This window comes from Lissotriton vulgaris, chromosome 4_1 (genome assembly GCF_964263255.1).
Source record: "Lissotriton vulgaris chromosome 4_1, aLisVul1.2, whole genome shotgun sequence".
Lineage (NCBI taxonomy): Eukaryota > Metazoa > Chordata > Amphibia > Caudata > Salamandridae > Lissotriton > Lissotriton vulgaris.
Window position 1 is genome coordinate 2,008,589,856 of NC_141691.1, and position 25,318 is coordinate 2,008,615,173.

The 25,318-nt window shown below is 44.3% G+C and overlaps 1 protein-coding gene across 24 annotated transcripts in view; it reads right to left on the reverse strand.

Moving 5' to 3' along the window:
• The window catches only part of SCRIB (scribble planar cell polarity protein), a 668,035-nt gene that overhangs the window by 374,406 nt on the left and 268,311 nt on the right, over positions 1 to 25,318 (reverse strand). For all 24 annotated transcript variants that reach the window (XM_086966382.1, XM_086966383.1, XM_086966358.1 and 21 more), the window contains exon 6: positions 18,402 to 18,465. In XM_086966382.1, coding sequence (XP_086822508.1) covers positions 18,402 to 18,465 — 64 coding nt within the window. The remainder of the gene's footprint in view (positions 1 to 18,401; positions 18,466 to 25,318) is intronic.

The window sequence follows — 25,318 nt, forward strand, 5'->3', positions numbered from 1 at the left end:
CAAATAGACTTTTCTGTAATAAATGACTATTAATTGTGTATTCCTTACCCACTGGGGTATAATTTTTGATATTATGCCAGTAATTGAAATTGAGGGCTTATTAAAACCCTTATCAGTCAGTAGTTCCTTTAAACGATTGATAAAACGGCTATATGTTTTATGAGGCAATGCTAAAAATGAACGTTTTACGAGTGGAAATGGTGTAAATATTTATGCGTAATTTGCACATGTTGTATATATATGAAGTTAGGAATATTATATATATATATATATTTTTTCTATTTTTAATACACATAGTTCCATATATATATGTTTAAATATTTATATGTATATTTTTATGTATATTTTTGAATAACTTGCATCATTTTAAACATTTGTGCTTGTAAATAATGAACTACGTTTTGTTCCTGCCTCAATGTTTAGTTATATGAATTTTATCGTATTAACTGACTGGTTACTTACAGAACACTGATGTACATCTAATATACTGACATATTTGATTATTGGGAGGTCAATAAGGGCACTGCGCCCAATAATGTTTTTTGATGTACACCCCTTTAATGCTGACAGGAAGTACTATTAGTCATGTGACCTAAATGCTATTCAAATAGTACCTTCTTCCTCCTTTTCATGACATGTGATCAAGCCTCGGCTGAGGCGAAACGCGTCATGGCGACTGGTGGGCTGTTTATTCCTCACGAATAAATGCACTAACAACTGAGCACGGAGTCTGTGACTTTACTCGATTTTTCAGTGTGGCGTGGCTGTGCTCTCTGCTGCGCTCGCATTGAACTTTACGATATATATATATATATATATATATAAAAACTAACAACCTCTGTTGAAAAATTAATCAATTGTTTACAGCCAATTCACCTCTGGCCCCTGCTCACTCCCCAGCCCTTCAATGCCATTGACCTTATGAGCAGCTAACTTTCCTCAGTTCATTAGAGCACATGCTTGGGGTTTACTTTAAAAATAATTGTAAAACTAGGGTGATAAGACTCTTAAATTACACCATTTTGTAAGACCCAAAATGCAGAAGTGGGAAAAAGGGACGTCAGACTGGCACAGGATCAGCATCTCCTTGTGACTCTCCCTTTATAGTGATCATGAATGCGTGTGTAATTTTCCCGTCTTGATAAATTTCTTGCCGATAGGCCTGAGAAACACAAAGCCACAGCCTCCCTATTGGTCCTTACTCCATTTGTGATGAATAAAGTGTGAACAAGGCGCCAGCACGCATTGTTCAGTTTGGAGCAGCAGCACAAAAGGTGTAGCCTACCACTACCAAGGCATTTTCAGAGAGTGCATATTGCGGTCTTTCATGTACAAAGCATTTTCTGTTTATCTGTTTCAATGACTGCAGTTCAGTTATTTGATTAACAATGCGTAGTAATGGGGGTTGAGCCTTAACTTATCTACAATAGTTTTCAAAGACAAGATCCATTTTGTGTCCTGGGAACACAAGCCTCAAATACTTAGGGGGGGAATTAGTGGCCGGTTATAAGGGTTTTCGATAAGAAGCTCACAACTGCACATCTAAAAAGATTTTCTCTTTCTTTGTGATGAAAGTGCAAAAAAAGAGCATTAAAAGTCAGAAGTGTATTTCTGATGGCGACAACAGTCGTCACATATTCCTTATATGAAACCCTTCTCATGAGCCTGAAGGCATCAAGAAAGCCTTTTAGCCACTAAACGTCACTGGAGCCAGAAGGCATTCAACAAAGTCAGATGGCACGATTTGACCAAATGACCTATTACCAGTGTAACTTGTGCACACGGAACAGTGCCTCTGTCCCGTCCAAAGTTATATAGGTGCCCGCAGAGGCTAAAAACTAAGAGGACAGTGCCAAACAATAACGAGGTGTGAAGGTAGTAAGGAATGTGGAGAGGCGCCTATATTAGTCAGAAAGAACATTACCAAAGCTAACTTGTTCTTTGAACGCATACCTGCAGGTTCTCTATAGGAACCCATCTAACAGCAACAGAAGATCAGGGTTGAGGATCCATAATAGGTTGAAACAAGAAGGATCGTAGCATCAATATATTAAATTCGGACTGCTCCAGCTCATCTGTAACCAGACAGTAATGTTTGGCGAATGAGGGGGACCAAGGTTCAAGTGGTGGTATTTCTTACTGTTTGAATGGGTACACCTCTCAAAATCCAAAATCGAGCCAATAAAACATCAATATAAAGCAATCTAATAGAACATTTCTTATAAACCATTAATCCTTTAAGACTGTGAAGGGCCTCATGCACTAATTAATTCAAGATGGTGCTTTTGTTCAGAGATGACAAAGCAAGCCCTTGCTTAATCTGCCTCATAACACGGTCTCTCTAGGTGGCTCAGTGATTGGTATCTCCTAACTGCATACCTAATATAGGTTGCAATAACATAACCAGTGTAAACAGCAGACAGTTTTCAGAAAAACCAAAGGCCACCTGATGGTAAATAAGACCCTGTGTTAATAATAAGGGTCGAAGTACTCTTAGGCTAATATCCTTGTAAAATTTGCTGACCATAAAGTGCACTGTGGATTGCTTAGTTTTTCCATCACATGGGCACATAAGTAAATTTAGAAACAATGTCATCATTTCTCTAATGGGTTTCAAACCATTTGACTTGCAAATCTAAAGACTGCATCTGAAGCTCGAATACTTCATGCCCCTGCTTGGTGCAAGCAGGAGCATAATATTTTAGGCAGTGGCCATACCACCGAGATGCACCACCCCATGAACTCAGGGGGCCACGGGGTTTGGTATTTACCGGCCTCTACATGTGGGGTAACAACCTAAGGATTAAGGAGGAGCCCGCCCGCTGAGGCCCATTTGCGGGCTATTAACATATTTCAGCAGGACAATGCAAGCACTTGAAAGTGCGTTTCGCCTATGGCTTAGTCTAGTATTTCATCAATTAAACGCCATTGAAGCATGCCCTTTTTGAGCTTGGCAACACAGTAGTCACATGACTTCAAGCACAATGAGAGTTACAGATGCCTTGGTTGGAGAGGATCTTGCAGCACTAGAGATAATGCACGAATTGCATAATGACCACAACACAAATCCAGGTAGAGTGGATACGCAGGACGAAGTCATTAGAACCCGACAGTTGTGCTTGACACAAGAAAAAGATCGAAGTGAGTTCAAACCAAAATCGCAATTTCTGCCACAACTGCCTCCAGACGCTATTGATGTCTTTGCTGAGGCAGTGAATAAAGATCTATTAAGATTGAGAAGACAAGTAACACACACCAGGATTAAATCCAACCTAACTAAAGAACAGAGTGAGGCAGTCAAGATCCTCAGCAGTGATGATACGTTGATCTGCAAGCCATTGGACAAAGGTGGTAACTTAGTGCTGCAGACTAGATCAGATTACAAGAAGGAAGCATTAAGGCAGCTTTCGGATGAAAATTGTTATCAGAGTTTCTAAGGAGGTTTATTTGAACAGCATACAAAGATACCATGACATGATAAAGATCTGGTTGGACAAATCTATGCTGGAGATGGAAGAATATTTATTCCTCAGATGCCTGAAACCAGTGGTATCAACTTTCTATCACATTCCCTAAATACAAAAAAACAGGGATGCCCCACCTGGGAGGCCAATTGTCTCATCCAAAGGGAGCCTCACCGAAAATGTACCAACCTTCATTGACTTTTTCCTTCCCCCTCTAGTGAAAACTTTACCTGCATATGTAAAAGACTCACATGATTTTATGACACAGATAGAAGAGCATGAGTGGAAACCAGAATATAAGCTTATAGTGTTGGACATTACCAGCTTATATATGAAAATCCAGCATGAACATGGTTTAGAAGCAGTGGCACACTTTTTACGAAAGAAATCCATGAAATTCACTGAACATAATCGAATGATTTTGCAATTCACTGAATTCTGCTTGAAAAACAACATTTTTATTTGATGACTCGCCCCCAGCTATGCAAACTTGTTCGTTGGCTGGTGGGAGGAACAGGTGTCCAGAGCGCCAGGTGACATTGAGATGGATAGGGTCATTGCCTGGTATAGGTATATCGATGATCTGTGCATTGTTTGGGATGGCTCACATGATTCAGCAACCACCTTATGGTTAATGTTATCAATCTTGAATTCAGTGGAGACATTAGTTCAGAAACAGTGAACTATTTAGACCTTAAAGTTAGTGTTGTTGAAAATTCTATACATGTATCTTTATATCTTAAACCAACAGCGGGTAATTCTATCCTCCATGCGGCAAGCAATCACCTACCAGGCTTGGTGAGGAGTATCCCCTAAGGGGAATTACTCAGAATGAAACGAAATAGCACTACAAAAGAGGATTTTGAGATAGCCGCCAATGAGAGTATAGACAGAATTGTCAAAAGAGGCTACAACAGGGAACTATTACTGGATACCCGGAATAGAGTGAGGAAAATAGCGAGATAAACACTTCTTACTAATGAGAAAAGGGAGAAAGAACAAGCATTGGAAATGCAATAGGTCTTGCATTAGAAAAGTTGGAGCTATTGGTTCTGTAAATGACAATTTTTTTTAATGTGTTGGTCTTGAAAATAGCCAAATTAATAGCGTTGCCATTTATAATGCCAATACTTTAATCTTTTTCAAATGGGACACCTATAGCATTTGTAATGCAACATGTTTTGTATGTATATAATTAAATGCAAAAAAACCGAGACACAGCCCGCAAAAAAATTGGCGCGAAATGAAGACAAGGCACATGTAAGTGAGGGCAAGTTAGACCTTTCAGTGCGTCTAAACACTAAAACACACGATACTTTAGAGACCTAATGTGTTCTAAATTTGCAAGGAGCGATGTGTTTGGCTTCATGGTGACAGGCTTGAATCCTAGTGGGTCCACTTGACCATTATCCTTCAGAGGTAGGACAAACATAGTGCAATGAGTTGGGTAATTGCAAACGTCTGTTATTTAATTTAACGCCAAGACACCCAAAGCTGAACATGCGCCTTACGTTAACTGGTGCTGGGCTTTGTAAGACACGTTATTATAAAACAGGAGTCCACTGAGTTTAAGAATGCTAGAATTGTGTGCTAAAGCTGTTGTATACCAGTCTCACCAAAACGATTGCACGTGAATCTCCGATATATGAAATGCATCTAATTGGTTTGTTCACACTTGGGGCCATTGTGTCATGCTGCCCTCCCGAGGTGAGTGACGTGTTAGCCGCTGTGAGTGCTGCTGTCCGGCGGCAGGGGTTGGGTAGTGAAGTGGGTTTGTGAAGCGCTCCGACACCTTCAGGTAAAGTCTGCGCTATAGAAACAAGTTGTGAGGAGCGTGGAAATAATAAATAAAAGGAGACATGGCCTGGCGGCCGTGAAACTGAGTCAGAGCGTGTGTGCAGGGAGAGAGAGGGGAGGTGCTGGCGGCTGGGGAGGGGGAGGGGGAGGAGAAATGCGAGTGGAATGAAGTGTGGAGAATAGGGGAGAGTGGGTAAAGTAAAACAACAAGGCTCGGGGTGTTTAAAAGCTCTGCCCTAGGAATAGCAGGCTTCAGGCGTTAGTAGAGTTTGCCAACCTGCTGACACATCCAGGCCCGATACACGAACAAAGCGACAGTTCAGAGAGAGTGCGCACCAAATTTGCCTATCAACAACCTCCCACCCACCCCTGAAAATTTTGTCTTTTCATACTTTTCATAGAGCGTGCATGATAGGTGTTTGCGGAAATCAAATTTCAAAAGAAATATATCAAAACATGATTTGCTATGCAAAGCAGGTGCCTGTAATCTGCACTGACACGAAACGCCAGGACTTGCTTCCTGCTGCTCGTGTTTCAACTGCTGTGGTATTTTTTTAGCTGATAAAATAGCAGAGTGCGGAGCGTCGGCTACAGAGATGTGTGGGATCCAAACGTCACAGATTCAGATCTTGGCAGGGCACATTCGGGATCTCATCCTTCCGGTGATCCCTAAGCCAAATACATTGCAGTATAAAAAGCTCTAGAGGCCCGACTCACAGATATCTTGTCTCTGAATATATCAGACTTGTTCTTCACATACTCCTCGACTTCGAGGTTTAAGTCATATAAACAGAGCAAGGAGTAGTGAATCAATATTGAATATTTAACTGCTGTGCTTGCCGTACAAACTTCCAACACCCGCCAATTGAAAAATCTCACACGAACGTTTTATTGGAAATTAAACATATATATTTTGTAATTGTTTAAAGTTCCTCTTGATGACCGAAGCCAGAGGCCACGATTGCTTGGCCCATATGGAATGAACAGCAACACGTGAAACAAGCAAAAGAAGAATGACTCAATCCAAACAAGAAAAGTAAAATAAAGGGAGACACGGCCAGGCGGCCGTGAAACTGCAGGGAGAGAGAGGGGAGGTGCTGGCGGCTGGGGAAGGGGAGGAGAAATGCGAGCCTGGCGGCCGTGAAACTGCAGGGAGAGAGAGGGGAGGTGCTGGCGGCTGGGGAGGGGAGGAGAAATGCGAGCCTGGCTGTGTGCGGGGAGAGAGAGGGGAAGTGCTGGCGGCACCAATCTGGGGAACAGATGGCGGAGACTGGCGATTTGATGCTGTGCACGCGCATTTTAACTCATTGCACTTGCGCATTGAGCTAAAAGCGCACATGCACTGCATCAAATCGCCAGTAAATCGCCAGTCTAGTTAAACTTCTGTTTAAGCCCCTATAGTCTCGCTCCGCTCAATGTGCAAGCGCATTGACAGGCGAGACCTAAAAATGAGGTCAATGATGTAAAAAAACAGTTTCAGGATGATCACTACTTTTTCAAACAATGCCAATGATTTAAGATCAATTATGAAACGTAACTGGCACATCTTGAAAACAGACAATATAATTGGAGGAGACATTCCAGCTGCCCCCCTGATTGTATGTATGTATGTATAGCAGGGCTCGACAAATCATATAAAATGCTCTAGACCTGCAGGTCTAGTAAACTACAAAATCTCCTCGACCTAACTTAAATGAACTTGACCTCAAACTCTGAAAACTGAGCAAATGTGACAAGTTAGCAAGATTTAAAAGCATTTTTATTGCTCATTTACTTCGTGAGCAATAAAGATGCCTTTAAATCTTGCTTTCTTGTCACATTTCCTCTGCTTTCAGAGGCCAAGTGTCAAGTTTGTATTCCTACTCGCTAGAAAGGGCGAGTAGGACCTAAAAATAGCTCGTCCTTAATCAATCTCACTCGCAAATGCGAGCGGTCGAGTGAATTTCTCGAGCCCTGTATAGGCATTTATATAGCGCACTACTTACCCGTAGGGTCCCAAGGCGCTTCGACCGCTGCGAAACCCTTCCTGGCTTCCCTGAGAGATGGTCCCTTAATGGGTATTTCCAGGGTGAGACCAGGCATCCCCGGCGGTCTGGTGGGGCCGTTAGTGAAGATGAGGCAAGCTAATGCCCAGAGTTGCCGAGTGTGATCGCTGATCAGAGTGGGCACCGAGGCGAGAGAAATATCGAGTCCGCTGACCCTGGTCCAGAAACCTGCCGCGCCGGGAATCGAACCCTGGTCCCGGGCCGTCCTCTGCTCTCGGGTCTGCCTCCTCTAACCAGTGAGCCACACTACTTCACCCTGACCGAGACTTTAGAAGGGCACGATCAATAAAAGACAATTTGGTGCGAAGTCATCTGCACGCAGAAAGTAAAAAACAGGGGACCCTAAGGGAGCTTAAGGGTTTTTATCCTTGCAGTAAATGTAAGGCCTGTGCGAACAACAAACGCACATTGTCCTATGAGGTGGCTGGTTTACCCAGAGCTAAAACCATCACTACATTTCTCACATGCCATACCAACTATGTGGTATATTGCCTGCAGTGCCCATGTGGCTTACGCTACATAGGTAGTATATTAATTCAGTGAAAATTAGAATACTGGAACATATGAGGGCAATAGCAAAAGGGGATGTTAACTACCCAGTAGCTAGGCATTTTACTGAGAAACATAACAGCAATAGGGATCTATTGCGGTATTACGGGTTAGACCAGGTTCCATCAAACATAAGAGGGGGAGACAGAGTCAGGAAACTCCGAAGGCTGGAATTGAGGTAAATAATAGATCTGGGAACTAAGACTCCAAATGGTCTAAATATGAGTGAGGAAATGACAGTTCATTTAGGAGACTAGAGAAACCAGGGTCTAGAATGATTTTGTATTTAATACATTGAATGTTATCTGTAAATTGTCTACGATTGCGGGTCACATTATTAGCAATTTAATTTTCTTTGTTATATTCAGTAGGACTTGCCAATACACGGCTGAATAATTAGTGTGCAAAATAACTTTAGCCGATACACGGCATGAATAAGTATGAAAACATGAGGACGTTTGCATTGAATAATCGGCTCAAAGTTTAAAGTTGCTTGGTCAGTTCAGCCAATATACGGCATGAATAAGTATGTAAACAGGAGTACGTTCTCATTGAATAATCGGCTTAAAGTTAAAGTTACTTTGTCAGGCCATGGGTTAATAGTGATTAAAATGAGAGATTTATCAAAATCATGTCACTGTTACCATCGAGTTAAATCGATAAAGTTGGATTGTACAGTGTTAAGATGGCCGCTACTGAATGAACTTGTTAGTCCTATTATGATTTCTATGACGCTTGAAGTCATGTGACCACTGTGTTGCCGAGCCCAAAAAGGGTATGCTTCAATGGCGTTTAATTGATGAAATACTAGACTAAGCCATAGGCGAAACGCGTCGTTTTTCATGTTCTGTGCCCAAATGATGAAAATAAACCTAAGATGGCTGCAGTATAACCCCGTGAGTGCCTATTTCTGGACCTTAACTGGTGGGAAACTGAATATATATATATATATATATATATATATATATATATATATATATATATATATATATATATATATATATATATATATATATATATATATATATATATATATATATATATATATATATATATATATATATATATATATATATATATATATATTGGAGGCAATGAAATAAGGAACAAACACCACTGGCCCAATAATACAGTTAGTACTTAACTTTCTGGAGTTTCACAACACCATCTGATTACACTGGATGCCGCAAGCAGCAGTGACATGCAAGGGCACAAAGGAGTTCTAGATCCAATCTATCTCCACAATATCGACTTACAAATCTTGACATGCAACAATAGTCACTTCGTGATATCGAACTACACAAGATCTTCAAGGTAAGCAGATGTGGAGTCAAATAGTAAATCCAAGATCCCTTTAGAATGTTTAACTTGTCGATATTGTAGTCTATATTGTTGCAGGTGGAGATTTTTGTATTTGATACTTGGATATACATTACAGCAGAATATGTCCAGGAAATCCTGGAGATTATGATCTGCTCCTTTGCATTCCAACCTCACTGCAGATTTGGGAAGGGGGTTTCAACTCGCGCTGCCCTGGGTTGTGCTTTAAGGGATGATTTGTGTTAGAACTGCGCTGCCCTGGGTTGTGCTTTAAGGGATGATTTGTGTTAGAACTACGTAAAACAGTGAATGTTGCCTACCTAAAAAAAAGCATAACTGCATTAGATTATTTCTGGAGGAAAAAAACTTGATCACTGGGGATAGCTTCAGTCAACAGAGAAAGGGAAATCGTGAAACAGTTCAATACATTGTTAGACTGTGAAACAAATACATGTACTGAAATATATGCAAACGTATGATAAGCTGTTAAACTGTTGACTAATAATTTGTTGGCCTCCTGGAACATGTGCTGACCTAATTCAATATTGCAATTACCTTCTTGCTGAAAACAATTAAATAAAGTCCTTTTTCTTGAAAATGCTAATAAAGCATTTTATATTTTAAAAACCACGGTTCAATAAATCAGATTGATATGAAAGGCAAAACCCAAATTAGCTACTAAAAAAACCCATTAGGCATGTTTGTAGCCTTGACATTGTGGTGATAAAATTATGTTAAAACAACCCCGGTGATAACAAGCAAGGGACAAATGGTGTAACTCCTTAACGGGAGTAAAAGTTGAAAAGCAGGGAAAAGTTAATGCAACTGCTTGGTCGTAATTGTCAAAGAACAGAACTCCTTTTCATTAACTCTTGTTCAGTTGGTAGCTCTTAGCACAGACTCTACAGTGTAAATTATCTCCAGGACTGAGACAGTACGTCTTGGTAAGTTCTACATACAAACTCGGATCTCATTTAGTGCCCAGCGTACAAATCGCTCGCAGGCTAAGAGGTATCAGGAAGAGAAAAATATGGAGGCAACAAGACCTTGAGATGCTAAAACCTGAAATTACTTTGAAGCAAAATGAAGGACAAACCCTGGCTGGGCATGAGCTTTCTAGCTCAGCAAACCGCAGAGACAATTCCTCAAGAAAAAACTTTAAGCTTTACCACAGTTTTGGCTGACATAACAGCTTCTTGAAGAAAATGTTTAACAATTTTAATAACCAAATCACAGGACAAGATCAGAAAGGATTAACCAGAAGCTCCCATTAGAAGCATCAGTGTGAGATGAAGATCCTGCTTCAATATGTTATAAGATGTGGGAGTGACGGTATTGGCAATCTAGTCATAAAAATGAATATGATCTACAACTAAATAAATGACCTACACTCAAGAGAACAGAGGAAGGCAGAGACTGCTGCACATAACATTCGGCAGAACACACGTAATCGGGAACAAAGCAAACTGTAAAATCACAGGCACCCCCACCCTCCGTCTTAGAGATGCACCACTGTAATAATACCTTCAATTGGCAAAAAAACGGACTATGTGGGTGGATGGCTGCTAATCCCACACTGAGCAAAAATGAAGTTGTCAAAAAGTGTCTCTATATCAGTCCTCCTCCAAAGTGCCTAAGATTACCTAACTATCATGCACGAGATAGACACCTGAACAGAAAGGCTACGACTTCTTGAGGCAAGACATTTCTTCCCAAGGGATCAATATGTTTCAAATGTTTGTTAGAATGGATTCATAGGAAAGTGTTAGGGAGAGTTTTGTTCCACCATCAAACTCTCAGGTCTGCGGCGGGCCTGAGTGTTTCTGTTCAGGCAATGTTGGCGCAGGTCTTATCACTGCCTTCTCTGTACAGAAGACGCAAAGTGGGCTTCCCCCATATCAACAGATAGTGTTGAGGATGGTCTCATTAAATAGTAGCACAGCTTCAGATGACTTAAAGAGAACGAATCCATGAAGAGAGGTTAGACTTCTCAACTGGAAAAAACTTGAAAACATAACAATTCTACAGTTTTTCATTATTGTTAATAACTACCCAAAGCATGAACAACGTTCTGTAGGGAAGCGTAGGTCCTCAGGTGATGTGTCAATGTAACTGGCACATGTAGATCAAAACTCAAATTAGGCAAAAATGCCATCAGTCAGTGCATCTTCACCATCATTCTGAGAATGTCATTGGTTCAAAAAGGCTGGGCAGGCCCAAATCCGAGGCAAACATGGAATCTACCTGCTTTCATATCTCAGCAGTAGAACATCTATTTATCCGAAAGTGCAGCACTGCCAACTTAATTGGACCATTCAAGAAGGTGAGAGGATGTGGCTTAACGGTCTAGGGTGGTCAATCTCAAATCTGGGGGACCGGGTTAGAGCCTCAGCAATGAGGCTCAACATCCTGCGATTCTGGGCAAATCATTTAATCTCCCTGTGCTTAACAGAAAAAAGGAATGTGTCCTTTTGTAACGTAACTGGTGCTCATGTAAAGCGCTCTGATACCCGATACCTTCGTGTCAAGTTCGTGCTATATAAAACTTTGAAAGAAAAAAGAAAACTGAGGATTGCTCAAATAGAATCAATATTGGCCCTAAAGCCCCACCAGAGGGTGAAGGACCTGGGCCAAATCCACCAGCTCAGATGCAGATTGAACCAAAAGTAACAAAAGCTCATAAAAGCCACCAGAGCAGGGTTCAAACCAAATATTATCAGCATGGTAGTACAGAAAGCTTCTATCTGTCCTACATTTGAAGCAGCAGGAGACTGTTCATGTGCTATTGCCACTTCAAATAAAGCTTTTCAAAGACAGTGACTAGCACTGAAGAGTCAAACAACTCCACAGAAACTGGCAAACTACACTAACAGTGAAACACTCAAACATGGACTTGTGACAAGAAGACAAACTCTTGAAATCTTTGTTCTTCTCAGGTAAGGAACACTACAGTGTATACACTATTTCTGCATTTTGGGGGACATAATAAAGGATGGATCCCAGATGGCAGACAGCTTGGCTTCCTTCTCCCTAATGGCCTCAGGGTGCATCTGCAAACATGGGATTTAGTCTTCAGTATCATGTGCTAGGCCTGAAGACCATATGACCAGTCCACTTCCAATTGGTCAGCAGGTCACAAGTTAATATGATAACGTGGTGGGAAAAGATCACAAAGCTACTGGTAGAAAATCTCTAAAATAACAGTGTCTGATGTACAGAAAAAATACAGCACCAGCTGAGCTGGAGCTACTGTGTTAGTTCTGCCAACTAAGTCTGTGGCTCCACGGATGCCAATTTTGGACAAGTTACTTACCTTCGGTGACACCTTAACTGGTAGAGACATGATCTAGCCGCACATTTCTTACCTTTGAACTTCCGGGCATCAGGCTGGATCTGGAAGATGTTTTATAGCAGTATTTTTCTTAGCAGTACCCCTGCGCACTTGTAGGTGGCGTCAGTCGACTGCGTGATGTCGTCAGAGTTGTTGTTGTCGTGACGTGCACATCAATATAACCACCACTTCGGGACGCTGACGTCCGTACTTTTTACGTCCTTCAATGCCAGAAGCGTGGAGTCATGAAGTGACTGACCATGGTGTGTTAAAAAAGACAGCTAAGGACCTGAAGAGAAACAGCCCTGACACTAACAACAATTCTGAAGCTACAAGACAACGGAACAGGTTTTTTTGTTATCGATCAAAATTGGCGCCTCCCTGTGTAACGTTATTTTGCTCTCTTAAGTTACTATTCTGACGGTGCCACAGAAAGGAGAATAACCCATCACCTCCAGTTAGGACCAAGATCCAAACACAATTGATATAACAGGGATCTGTGCACTCGTCAAATTATTGCAGTGTAAATACTGTAGGTAATCATACAACACAAGAACAAATAATGAAATGCAATGGAAGTCTTGATAGATATATTACTTCAATCCAGATTTAGCCATATATTTAGGCTGGGCGTTGTGAATAAATCTAGATTGAAGGAATACATCTATCAAGACTTCCATTGCATTTCATTGTTTGTTCTTGTGCTGTATGATTTCCTACAGTATTTACACTGCAATAATTTGACGTGTGCACAGATCCCTGTTGTATCACTAACAACAATTCTGCAGTGTGGGAAGGATGGGTGGGTCAGTAAGGAATCTGCGGCTAATTAACTCTCCAGATAAGGCGTTACCGAAGTAACTTGTCCTTCTGATAGAGACATCTAGCTGCAGATTTCTAACTTTTGAAAAGATACCAAAGCAATACCTCCCTCGGAGGTGGGACTGCGGAAAGTTTTAGACCAGAAAATAGGCCAAACAGGCCCTCTCCGTGAACCTGAGAATCCAGGCAATAGTGTCTGGCAAACGTGTGCAGAGATGCCCATGTGGCCACTTGCAGATATCAGCCATTAGGACTCTACGTTGGAGGGCTGTGGTGGCTGCCTTCGCCCTGGTGGAATGGGCCCTAAGGCCTTTGGGAGGCTGCTTCTTTGCTAAGGCATAAGAAATCATTATACAGAGGATAGCCCAACATGATATATAAAGAGTTGTTCATCCACCCACAACTCTTTAGTGCGATCAGGGTAGAACGATTACACTCTTTTTGGGTCCAGACAATGGAGAGCCTCCTCTTCTTTGGAAGGGTGCGGAGGTGCATAGAAAGTAGGCAGAGTAATGAACTGTCCCAGGTGGAAGGGAGTTACAACCTTGGACAAAAAGGATGCCCTAGTTCTTAGAACCACTTTGTCCAGAAAGACTGTCCGATAAGGTGGCTTAGATGACAGTGCCTCCAGTTCGCTCACCCATCTGGCATAGGTATTCACCACTGAAAAAGCTGTTTTGATAATGAGCAACCGTAGAGGGCAGTTGTGCAGCAGCTCAAATGGTGCACACATTAAGAAAGTAAGGCCCAAATTAAGGTCCCTCTGTGACATAAGAAAAGGAGAAGGGAGAAACAAGTGGGTTAACCCCTTCACAAACTTCTGCACCAGAGGGGACTTAAAAAGTACAGGCTGATCTGGCAGCTTGAGAAAAACAGAGGGTCTAAAGGTAGCCCTTCAGAGTACCCAAGAGAGCCCTGCTGGGCCAAGGAAAGGATAAACAGAAGAAAATCTGACAGAGGCAGATAAGCGATCAATAGACAGTTCTGTACAATATTGACAAAATCTGTTCCATCGGCAGGCGTATACCGATTTCATGGAGGGACGCCTGGCTGACAGAATAACTCTGCAGACTTTGGGAGGAAGGTCAAAAGCTGTCAGCTGTCGCCTCTCAATCTCCACATAAGGAGGCAGACAGTAGACAGTTTTTGGTGGAAGCCCCTGCTGCTGCAACAGAAGATCCTCCCAAAGTGGCAGCCTGATCGGAGGTTTGATGCTCATAGCCAGAAGCTCTGGATATCCCATACTCTCTGTGCCCCATCCTGAGCCACAAGAACCACTTGTGCCGGATCGCTCCTGATCTTCTTGGGCACTCTGGGCAGGATTTGTATGAGTGGAAAGGCACACAGGAGGCCTGAGCTCCACTCGTGACAAAAAGCGCCGCCAAGCGAGAGCGGCCTTGAAAACTAAAACGTACAAAACTGCTAACATTACCAGTTCTCTTCGGAAGAGAACAGAGCTAATCAAGGCTATCCCCACGCTAAAAGACTTCGTACCACCTACGGATGGAAATGCCACTCGTGATCCGCAAGGCACCTTCACCTGAGTCTGCTCTGAATATTCTGGAGTCGCCGTTTGGCAGGATAAGAACGAAACTGCACTGTGTCCAGGACCGTTCCGATAAAAGGTAGCGTCTGAGAGGTAATCAGGTGCGACTTCAGTACATTGCTAGTGAACCCCAGTGAATGTAAGAGGTTCAACATAGTCTGGAGTTGGGCGACGACTGCTTGGGACGAGTCCGCCTACAACAACCAGTCGTCGAGATAGGGGAAGAATCGAACACCGGATCTCCGCAGATGGGCTGCGACCACCGCCATCACCTTTGTGAACACCCAAGGGCACTGATGAGGCCGGAAAGGAGCATGGCAAACAAAGTACTCGTGCCCCACCGTAAAACACAAGTAGTGACGAGGGGCAAGCAGGATGGGGACATGAAAATAGACATACTGCAAGTCCAGAACTACCATTCAGTCTCCCGAATCCATGGCAAATGGGATCGGAGCTAGAGTGAGCATCTTGAACTTCTTTTTGAGTAAGTCGTTGAGAGCTGAGATGGAGGATAGGACAAAGGAGTCCATCCCTTTTTGAGTCCATAAAATAGCAGGAGTAACAACCACAGCCTATTTCTGGCCTAGGAACTCTCTATAGCTCCCTTGGCCAGAAGAGTTTTACTTCTAAGCGGAGTAAGGTAAGGTGATCCTTTGTCATGGATGGAGGGTTAGTCTCTAAGAGGAGGAAGTAGCCCCTTTGGACTATTTGCAACACCCACCTGTCCGAGGTGATGTGTCGCCAGTGGTGGAGATGATGGCGGATTTCTGCCACCAACTGGTCATGAAGGATCCTGGTGGGATCAGACTAGGAGGGTTTTGCGGCAGAGGAGGGGATCGTGGCTTGGCTCTATTTCTGGCTTCCCAACCCTTTGAGTTGTGGTAAACCTCGTCCACAGCCTCGCAGAGGTTGCTGAACTTGCGGGCCATTTGTCTAGAATAGGGTTAGGGCTGTTAATAACCCATTCCGTAGCCAAGAAAGGAGCGAAAAGCAGGCACAGGACGGGATGTTGTGGTGAGGCCCAAGGACTTGGCCATAGCCCGCGAGTCTTTGAAATGCTCAAGTGTGGCCTCTGCTTTGTGAGTGAAGAGATGAGAGGCATCAAAGAACAGGTCCATAAGATTAGCCTGGATAGCCCCCGAAAAACCAGAAGTCCCCAGCCAGGCATGGCCACCGTCATGGAAATCATTTTGCCCAGCGAGTGTATTGTGGCCAAGCCACATAGGATGGCGAACTTCGCTGCATCTCTCTCATCTGAAATGACTTGGGAGAGTAGAATCCGGTCCTCCTCTAACACTCTGGCAGCACCTGGGCAACTATATTCCATATTGATTCGGAATAATGTCTCAAAAGGCATGCAGTGTTCACCGACCGCAATGCTAGACTGGCGGAAGAGAAAATGTTCTTCCCAAAGCTTTTCAGTCTCTTGGATTCCCTGTCTGGGGGTGAAAAAGGGAATGCATCAAGGGAAGTGTAAGCTTGAACCACCAAGCTTTGTGGGGTGAGGTGGGTGGTGAGGAAAGCTGGGTTGCCCGGCGCTGGGTGATGGCGGCAGGCAAGCGTTCTGTTCACAGGAGCCCCTGTTCTGGGCTTAGACCAGGCGCCCAGAAGAACATCCGTCAAGGCCTCATTAAAAAGGCAGCAAGGGTTCTCAGCTGGAGACAACAGGCTGCAGAACCTCTGTCAAGAGGTTAGACTTCACTGCTACCGTAGGAAGCGGCAGGTCCAAGACCTATGCAGCCCTACACACCACCACAGTAAATGATGCCCCCTCCTCCATAGCCTGGTTAGGGGGAGACAGCATGCCAGAAGCTGGGGAGGTGTCCAGGTCACTGGCATCACCCAGTTCCACATACTGGTCCAGGTCCTGGGGTAGCGGGATTTCTAAGGAGTCCAGCTTCCCCACCCAATCCTCCTCATCCATCCATAACCCTTCAGGATAGGGACCATTATTCAGCATGAAGCCGTACTGCTCAGTCGGCGCCGGTCTCTGCGTTGGTGGACGCCCTACCGGCCCCGCGTAGTCAGGAATGAGGATTGGGGACGTGCCGTCGGTGGGTGCACGCGACGCCTAGGACCTCGGCTCTGGACGCGGTGCTAGGGGAGGTCGTTGTGGAGGTGAAGGCGCAGAACCCACGAGGACTCCTTCACCCAAGACTTCGGGGCCCAAATGAGCGCCAGCAGTGTCGGGCCACCCAAATATGGCGCACACGATGTCATAGAACTCCTTAAGTTGGGCGGGAGTCGCTCCCGGCCCCAGGAAGGGAGGGCAACGTGTAGCTGACCTAGACACCTGCTCCATGGAGCAGGGTCTCGACGAAGAGGTTCCTCCATCTCTTCGCACGACCGGCGTGGCAATGTTGAAGCAGGTTTTGACTTCTTGTGCTTTTTGTGATGCCTCTTATCTGATGACTTGGAAGAAGAGTACTTCGATCCTCCGGAGCAGTGCTCACACCTTCCTCTCGACTGAGATCGAGACCAACAGGGTGACTTCCGAGGCGCCAGTCGCTGCCCAATTAGCTTTAGGGACCACTCTCTTAAAGCTTTGGGTGCCATGGCCCGGAAATCAGAGCACAACGGTTGCGCTTCAGGCACTAGAGATGCACTAAGTTGGGGTCCGTGACTGACATGGCGCGGTGACAGACGCTGCACGGCTTGAACCCTGTGGTCTTCTTCCTGGACATCCCTAGTATACCAAAAGAAGTCGAGAAAAAGTTGGATAAAAGTCTGTCAAAAAATTACAGGGGGTAAGCTCTCTTCGAAGGATCTGTGCTAGCTGGCGCAGAAAGAAAATAACTGACGTAAGCACCCCGAAGTGGCAGTTATATTGACGACGCAGACGTCACGACGAACACAACCCCGGCGATGTCACGTGGAGTTGACACAGGACACCTACCGGCATGCATGGGGTACTGCTAAGAAAATTTTTCCGGATCCAGCCTGACTCCTGGAAGTTCAAAGGTAAGGAATCTGGGGCTAGATGTTTCTATCAGATCTCAAGCTACTCAGATTCAGTCTAATGACAGTAGATACCTACCAAGAAAAAGAAGCAACTGAATTGTTTTGCCTTCAAAAGTGAAAATACATCTTTAGTCTGAAAAAAACTATTTCATTATGTGTTATCAGTGTAATTCTGTTTTCAATGTGGATGCAACATAAGCAAGTGCATTGTTATGCAAGAGTACTCTGGTACTTGTAATCCGCTCGTTGTACAGTGAACATAAGTGGTGGGGTAGAGAGCATCATTTTACCATACAGAGAGCAACAATCCAGTGGTCAAAGAAGAAAACTGAATTAAAGGGGGTGAGGAAGGAGCACCTCTGTTAAATGCACAAAGAGTACACCTCATAATGTAGCTTTTTAGACATGTGCTTCAGGACCTAATTTGGGCAACATAAATCTGCTCTTTTCCCACCCATGCAGCAAGCCAATGGCCAATTCAAATGTATAAGTAAATGTGAGGAGGGTCCTTAAAAGGTTTAATCTTTAATTTTCTACAAAGGTGGGACAGAAGCATGGTCTCTTACCAGGACTTCCAGGTCATTGCTGCCAAGGTCCAGCTGCTCCAACTTGACAAGGAATGAAAGAGAACTGAATGTTGCCACCCAGTCAGACAAGAGGCATAGGGGTAGAGGTGCAGATAAAAAAAGAATAGAATGGAGACAGGAAAGGGAAAATATGGAAGAGAAAAAATACAATTTCAAATCAAGCAGTTTGCATAAGAAAACATTTCAATTTGATTTACAGATTACAAATACCATGGTTAGTCAGGAAAATCTAATTATCCTAGAGCATGTTCAAACAGAGCTTATTATACCCTAAATTTAGCCCATGTAGAACCTCACCCACTAAGGAACCAGCTCAAGATGAACAAGGAACAGCAGGATAAACCTAAAGAACTAATTACTTACCATTATTAACGATGTATTTGTAAGCGACATAGGTTAGTTGTAGACTCCTTACTTCAGAATTACCCACAGGCGTCAGAACGGATCCACAGGCGTCAGAGTGCGTCGTCACCGGGATGACGTTGTGGTGCCTACTTAGACGTCGCTCCTGCGCACTCACGTCAGTTCTGACATTACTTTCCACGGTAGAAGAGCGGAACCATGAAAGATATTGACCACTGGTGTCTCACAATCCGTGCCCAGTAACGGAGTCCCTATCCCTAGAAGTCGGTTCGCAGAACAGGTAGGATAGGTGGGGCATTGTTACCAAAGGTAAGTAACTTGTTCATCTGAAAGAGACAGTTAGTTGTAGATTCCTTACCTTAGAATAGATACCCCAGTATTACCATCCCCGGTGGAGGGTCTGCGAACTAATTTCACACCAGAATGTACTGGAGGACCGAACGGGCAAAATAGTCGTCCCTCCAGACTTGGCTGTCCAGGCAGTAATGTCTGGTGAACGTGTGCAAGGATGCCCATATGGCCGCCTGGCAGATGTCAAGAAGTGAGACTCCACGTTCCAATGCAGGGGTTGCTGCCGCTGCCCTGATAGAATGAGCACGCAGCCCCACTGGAGGTTCCTTTTTCACTAAAGCGTAACAGACTTTAATAGAAAGAACTACCCATCGAGCGATTGTACGCTTTTGAACAGCCGGACCTTTCTTGGCACCTACGGAGCCAACGAAGAGTGGACTCTCCACCCGGAAATCTTTTGTACGGTCAAGGTAGAAGGACAGCACACGTTTAGGATCCAGAAGGTGGAGTCTCTCCTTCTCCTTGGAAGGGTGTGGAGGTGGGAAAAAGGTGGGCAAAGTGATCATTTGTCCAATGTGAAATGGTTAACTACTTTAGGAAGGAATGAGGGCCTTGTCCTAAGCACCACTTTGTCCGGATGCACAGAGAAAAAAAGGGAAGGGTCAGAGTTTTTTGTTTAATCACAAACAAATATTCTTGTGTGCCGATCCCCAGAATAAGTAGGACCCCACATAACTCAAAATTAGAACCTTATGCAAATATAAGTCAAAGTGCCTGCTAGTACTGTTTTGTTTTAATTGTATTTTAATCATGTCCCAGACAAGTGACAACCTAGTGTTATGAGTTACAGGAATAGAATGTAAAAAGAATGATATATTATAAGATGTGTTTATCTAATTGTATGTTTCTTTTTAAATAGAACATTGTCCTGATGGTGTTATTACACAAACCGAAACGCTGCGTCGACAAACTGTATTTTATTGTTCTTTATGTGAATTGACACATTTTTAATCTTATTGTATGGCACTGTAATTTTGTATTTATCAATGCATTATATGTAATAAATTGTACAATTTCTATACTGATTTATTTTTATATATTTGCACTATTTTTGAAACGTGGTTGCTAACTTTATGGTATCTTGAGTTATGAGGGGGTATACACAATAGGCTTTTCTCTTAAGGAAGCATTGGGACTTCTCCCTCTTTGATCACCTATCTTCAGAACTACATAAGTTCAGCACAAATCGATATGTCTTCATTCATTGACAGAGTTTATTTAATGAACATAAGATCATATAGACTGATGCTTATCAAGTCTCAAAGCCCAAATAAATTTATTTTCAACTGTTTAAATCACAGCTAATTACTACTGTAATTACAAGTAAGGAAAATCAATCTGGTTGTTCAAAGTTGTCAATGTAATTTTCAAATCATTACACAAAACAGCGCTCTGGTCTTCGCCGTTGCTACTGCCGTACTACGGCAGCAGCGACGGCGAAGACCAGAGCGCTGTCACGTGTTGACCTTCTGAGCAACCAATGGTAATCCACGGATACCATCTTCTTTGATGACAAGACTTCCTTCATAACGATAATGCGAACTACGCACAGATTTATCCAAGCATCGCTCTGAATACAGAGAGCGCTTGAAGGCCCCCCATACATGGTTCAGCCGCAGCCGGTGTAAGAATGTGCTCCCTCATCACTATGTCCTGAGGAAGACCCCATAATGAGGCGTGACTAAGCCTTAACTTCAAGCGGGGTCGAAACAGACTACACCATACTTCCACATCATAGGCACTAATGAATTGGACTAATCCATCCTATGCATGATGACTCTAGGGAACCATTGTTCAATTTAGATTGTAAAGGTCTACTGATTTCAATGTGATGGTACTATTGTCACACTAACTTTACCCAGTCCCCCACCCATCCTATCACTCCCATCCTCTTTCAACACCCCCATTCTCTCTATTTCACTGTGAGCACTGTTTTGTGTAATGATTTGAAAATTACATTGACAACTTTGAATGACCAGATTGATTTTCCTTACCTGTAATCACAGGAGTAATTAGCTGTGATTTAAACAGTTGAAAATAAATGTACTTGGGCTTTGAGACTTGATAAGCATCAGACTATATGATCTCATGTTCATTAAATAAACTCTGTCAATGAATGAAGACATTGATTTGTGGTGAACTTAAGTAGTTATGAAGATAGGCACACAAGAATATTTGTTTGTGATTAAACAAAAAACTGACCCTTTCTATTTGTACTTACCTTATGACCCAGGTCATTGAGTTTTTAGGGTACACCCTGTTGAAACTCAACACAGAGAAGAAAGGGGGCATGGAAGATAGAGCATGAAGCTCACTCACACTGCGAGCAGTGGTCAAGGCAACACGCAAAGCAGTTTCCAGAGTGAGGCGCCCAAGAGGACAGTTGTGAGGAGGCTCGAAGGGAGCACACAAGATAGGTTTGAACAAGATTTAAGCCCCACTCTGGCATTATGAAAGGAGATCGAGGAAAGAGATGAGTAGTGCCCATAAAGATTCTATTTACAATAGGAGACTTGAATAAAGAGGGTTGATCTGGGAGCCAAAGGAAAGCAGAGATAGCTGCAAGATAACATTTAAGAGTACCCAGATCAGAGCCCTGCTCAGCCAAAGAAGGTATATATACAAGAGAACCTCAGAAAGAGGGCAGAAAGGGGATCAAAAGCCTTTCCTGTGCACCAAGCCACAAACGTATTCAATCTACAGGCGTATATCGTTTTAGTTGAGAGATGCCGGGATGCCAGGCTGCCAAATTACATTACAGACTTCGGGTGGAAGGTCAAAAGTTGTGTGTCGCCGCTCACTCTCCACACAAGGAGGTGGAGGCTCGATAGGTTCGGGTGAAGAACCCTCCCCTGTTGCTGTGACAGACTATCCTCCTGAAGGGGCAGTCTGACTGGAGGATCGATGGCCATGCTCAAGAGCTCGGGATACCATACTCTTCATTTCCAGTCCGGAGCCACAAGAATAACTTGGGTCTGGTCGCGCTTGATCTTCTACAGCACTCGGGCGGAAGTGGTACAGGCAGAAAGGAGTACAAGAGGCCGCAACTCCACTCGCGATGAAAAGCATTGCGAGCGAGTGCCGCCTTGAAAACTCCAATGTGCAGAATTGCGGACATTGCGCGTTCTCTTCAGTGGAGAACAGATCTAGCCAAGACTCCCCCCACCTCTAAAAGAGATCTTGCACTACCTCTGAGTGAAGACAACGATGGCTACGTTTGTCCGCACTGGAGTTCAGAGAACCTGCCAGGTGTTGAACCACCAGGGTAATGTCAGGAGGCAAAGAGCATCTTGACACAGGGTCCACGACCCCACCCTGACCAGTTTGTTGCAGTACCACATAGAGGTGGTGTTGTCGGTGAGAACTTGCACCACTTTCCTTATGAGAGATAGAAGAAATGCTTTCAACACCAGGTAGATCGCCCAGAGCTCCAACAGGTTGATATGGAGCCGGGACTCCGCCGGAGACCAAACACCTCTGATCTCTGCCTCTCCCAGATAGCCACTGTGAAAAAGTGGCTCTATATGTACTGGACCAAAGTAAGGTACAGTGTGTATAGAGTCCACAATCCCCAGAGGTATAACAGAGGTTAAAGTCAGGTCTGACCTTACTCTCTAAAGTGGTAGCTTGGTAGAGCAGTAAGGCAGTACCAGAGGACAGTGTAAAGCATTTGTTGAACACACTCAGTCAGCAAAAGGTTTTACACGCTCAAGAACTGAACTCTAGGCCAATTGTTTTCATTTCCAAAGATATAGTTGTTTTATTTTTAGAACCAACAGGTATCAAAATATACTTTTCTCGATACGAGTACTCATGTAATTACGTCGCAAGGAGGCAAACTTTTTACACACAATAGGTAAAATGGTTGCAGTAGGCAACACAATTCTAAACAATTTAACATTGAGCTCAATGGGTTTTTCTACACAAATGCAGCTGATTACTTTATAGATCACTTTTGTAACTTCAGGACTGGATCCTAGATTCAGTCCTGGGGTCTAAGCTGAAAACAGTTTAGTAAAAACGTTTAAGTTATTGCAATGATTTTTAAAGAATATAAAGGTATTTTAAAAGTTGACACTTAGAAACTTTTCAGTGAAAAACTAGCAATGGTATCCAATGGAAGGAAATTCAAAGCACAGCTAAAGTAGGTTCTCGTTACTTTTGTAATCCAGTACTGGACTCCTAGGTTCAGCACTGGGGTCTCTACCTAAGTCAATGGTTTCCTATGGAAGAAATTTAGATTACTAGCAAACACGGTTGCGATTACTTTTGCAGTTCAGTACTGGGCTACAAGGTACAGTACTGGCTTCTGTCCTGATCACAGGTGAGTAATGCGAAATTCGTTATTCGGCTGATTTTAGATATTATATTTTAACATTTCAAAACTTCACACTTAGAAGATTTTTAGAGTCAAACCAGTCAATGTGATCCTATGGCAGGAAAGTTAGTCATCGGTTTGCAGGTGAGTACTTTACTGGTGAAGTTAAGGTTCTGGGCATAGACTCAAGGGTCCCCCAGGGTCAGGTAGGTACAGTCGTCGGTACACCCTCAGCGGCACAGGGGGGTCAGGTGCAGAGGTAGTTAGGCCCAATGTTATCCAATGAGAGGCAGGGGGCCTTTGGTTGGTGGCTGCTGGCTAGCAAGCCACTCTGCTGTGGGAGTTTGGCTCCTGGTCACTTGCTCAGGGCAAATGGGGAAATAGGATAGTGTACAGGTTGCACTGAGAGGGGCACTCGAGCGGCTGGGTGCAGGGTGCTTTTGAGCAGTCAGGCGCTCAATGGTATTCAATGGAGATCTTGAAAAGGGAACAAAGGCTTCGGGGACGGAAGATCTTCTGGTGCGGCCAACACTTCGAGGGGTAACTTGGGATCTTAGAGGATAGGTAGGCACCCAGGAGTTGGGCACAGGGGGCCATGGGGCGCCAGGTGCATGGGTGTCTTTTGTGGTCAGAAAATCTTACCCCCTGCTGGTTGCGGTCAGAGGGGTCCTTTGTCCTGAGGCTGCAGGCGTCGTTGGGGTCGTCGAGGAGGGTCCTTGGGCAGTGGATTCCAGGTAAGAATTGCCGGGGGGATGTCCTCAGGGTCTTGATTCACTCCGGCACAGGCCCGGCTTGGCGGGTGCAGAGTGTGCAGAGTTTGCGGTTCCGGGCTGATGCCAGGGCTTGTTACTTGCTTTGAGCAGTACCACTGCTCGTGAGAGACTCCGCTAGTCAGAGTCACAAGGCAGTCAGGTCCTCCGGGGTTTTTCAGGTTGCTGACCACTGGAGATGCCGGGGTTTAACAGGAGCAGGTTCGAGGGTCGACAGGCCGGTAGGGCTGGGGCCAAATCAGTTGGTGTCTCCCTCTTTTTAGCAGCTGCACGGCAGGCCTTTGTGTTCCTTGATCTTCTTTCTTGTTTCGTAATCTGAATCTGTGGAAAAAGGTTCAGGGTGCCCCTAAATACTGAATTTAGAGGCGTTACAGGTACGACAAGGGCAGGGAGCAATGGGTCCCTGTCCTGGGGTGGGTACACCCCCTAGCCTGCTCCTCTCCTGTGGGAGGGGGGCAGGAGCCTAGCTTTGATTGGGCAAGGTTCCCCATCTTCAAGATGGCCGGGGCCCGGGGTCGTGCTTCGCCTCTCCCACCTGAGGGGTTGGCACAGGCTGGCACCCCCCCTTTCTGACGTAGGATTTCCTGCCAGTCTTCCCGCCAGAGTGGGGGTCAGAACTGGTGGGGGCCAGTTGCTGAGTACAGCAAGTGGTCTGGAGAAGCTCACAAAGGCGGAATGCCTTTGAAGCTTCCTCTGCCCATCCTGGGGGAGGAGGCTTGGCACCGCGTCCCAGGATGTGCATTATTGCAGGCCCAGGACAGCGGGAGCTCTCCACCCAAGGGTCCGGCAACATGCCTGCTGAGTGACAGCCTAGGCAGCCTCTCAGACAAGACGTGGATAGTAGGTTTAGGTTTCAGGGGGCATCTCAGTGATGCCCTCTGTAGTGCATTTTACATTAAATCCCACACTGGCATCAGTGTGGGTTTAATTTTCTGAGCAGTCTGATATCAAACTGGTCAACCTTCAGTGTAGCCATTATGGTGCTGAGGAGTTCGTAATGACAACCTCCCAGCACCATATACTGGCATCACTGCACTTAGTGTCCAGGAATGGCCTGGGTATTGTAGGGGCACAGGGCTCATGCACCTGTGCCC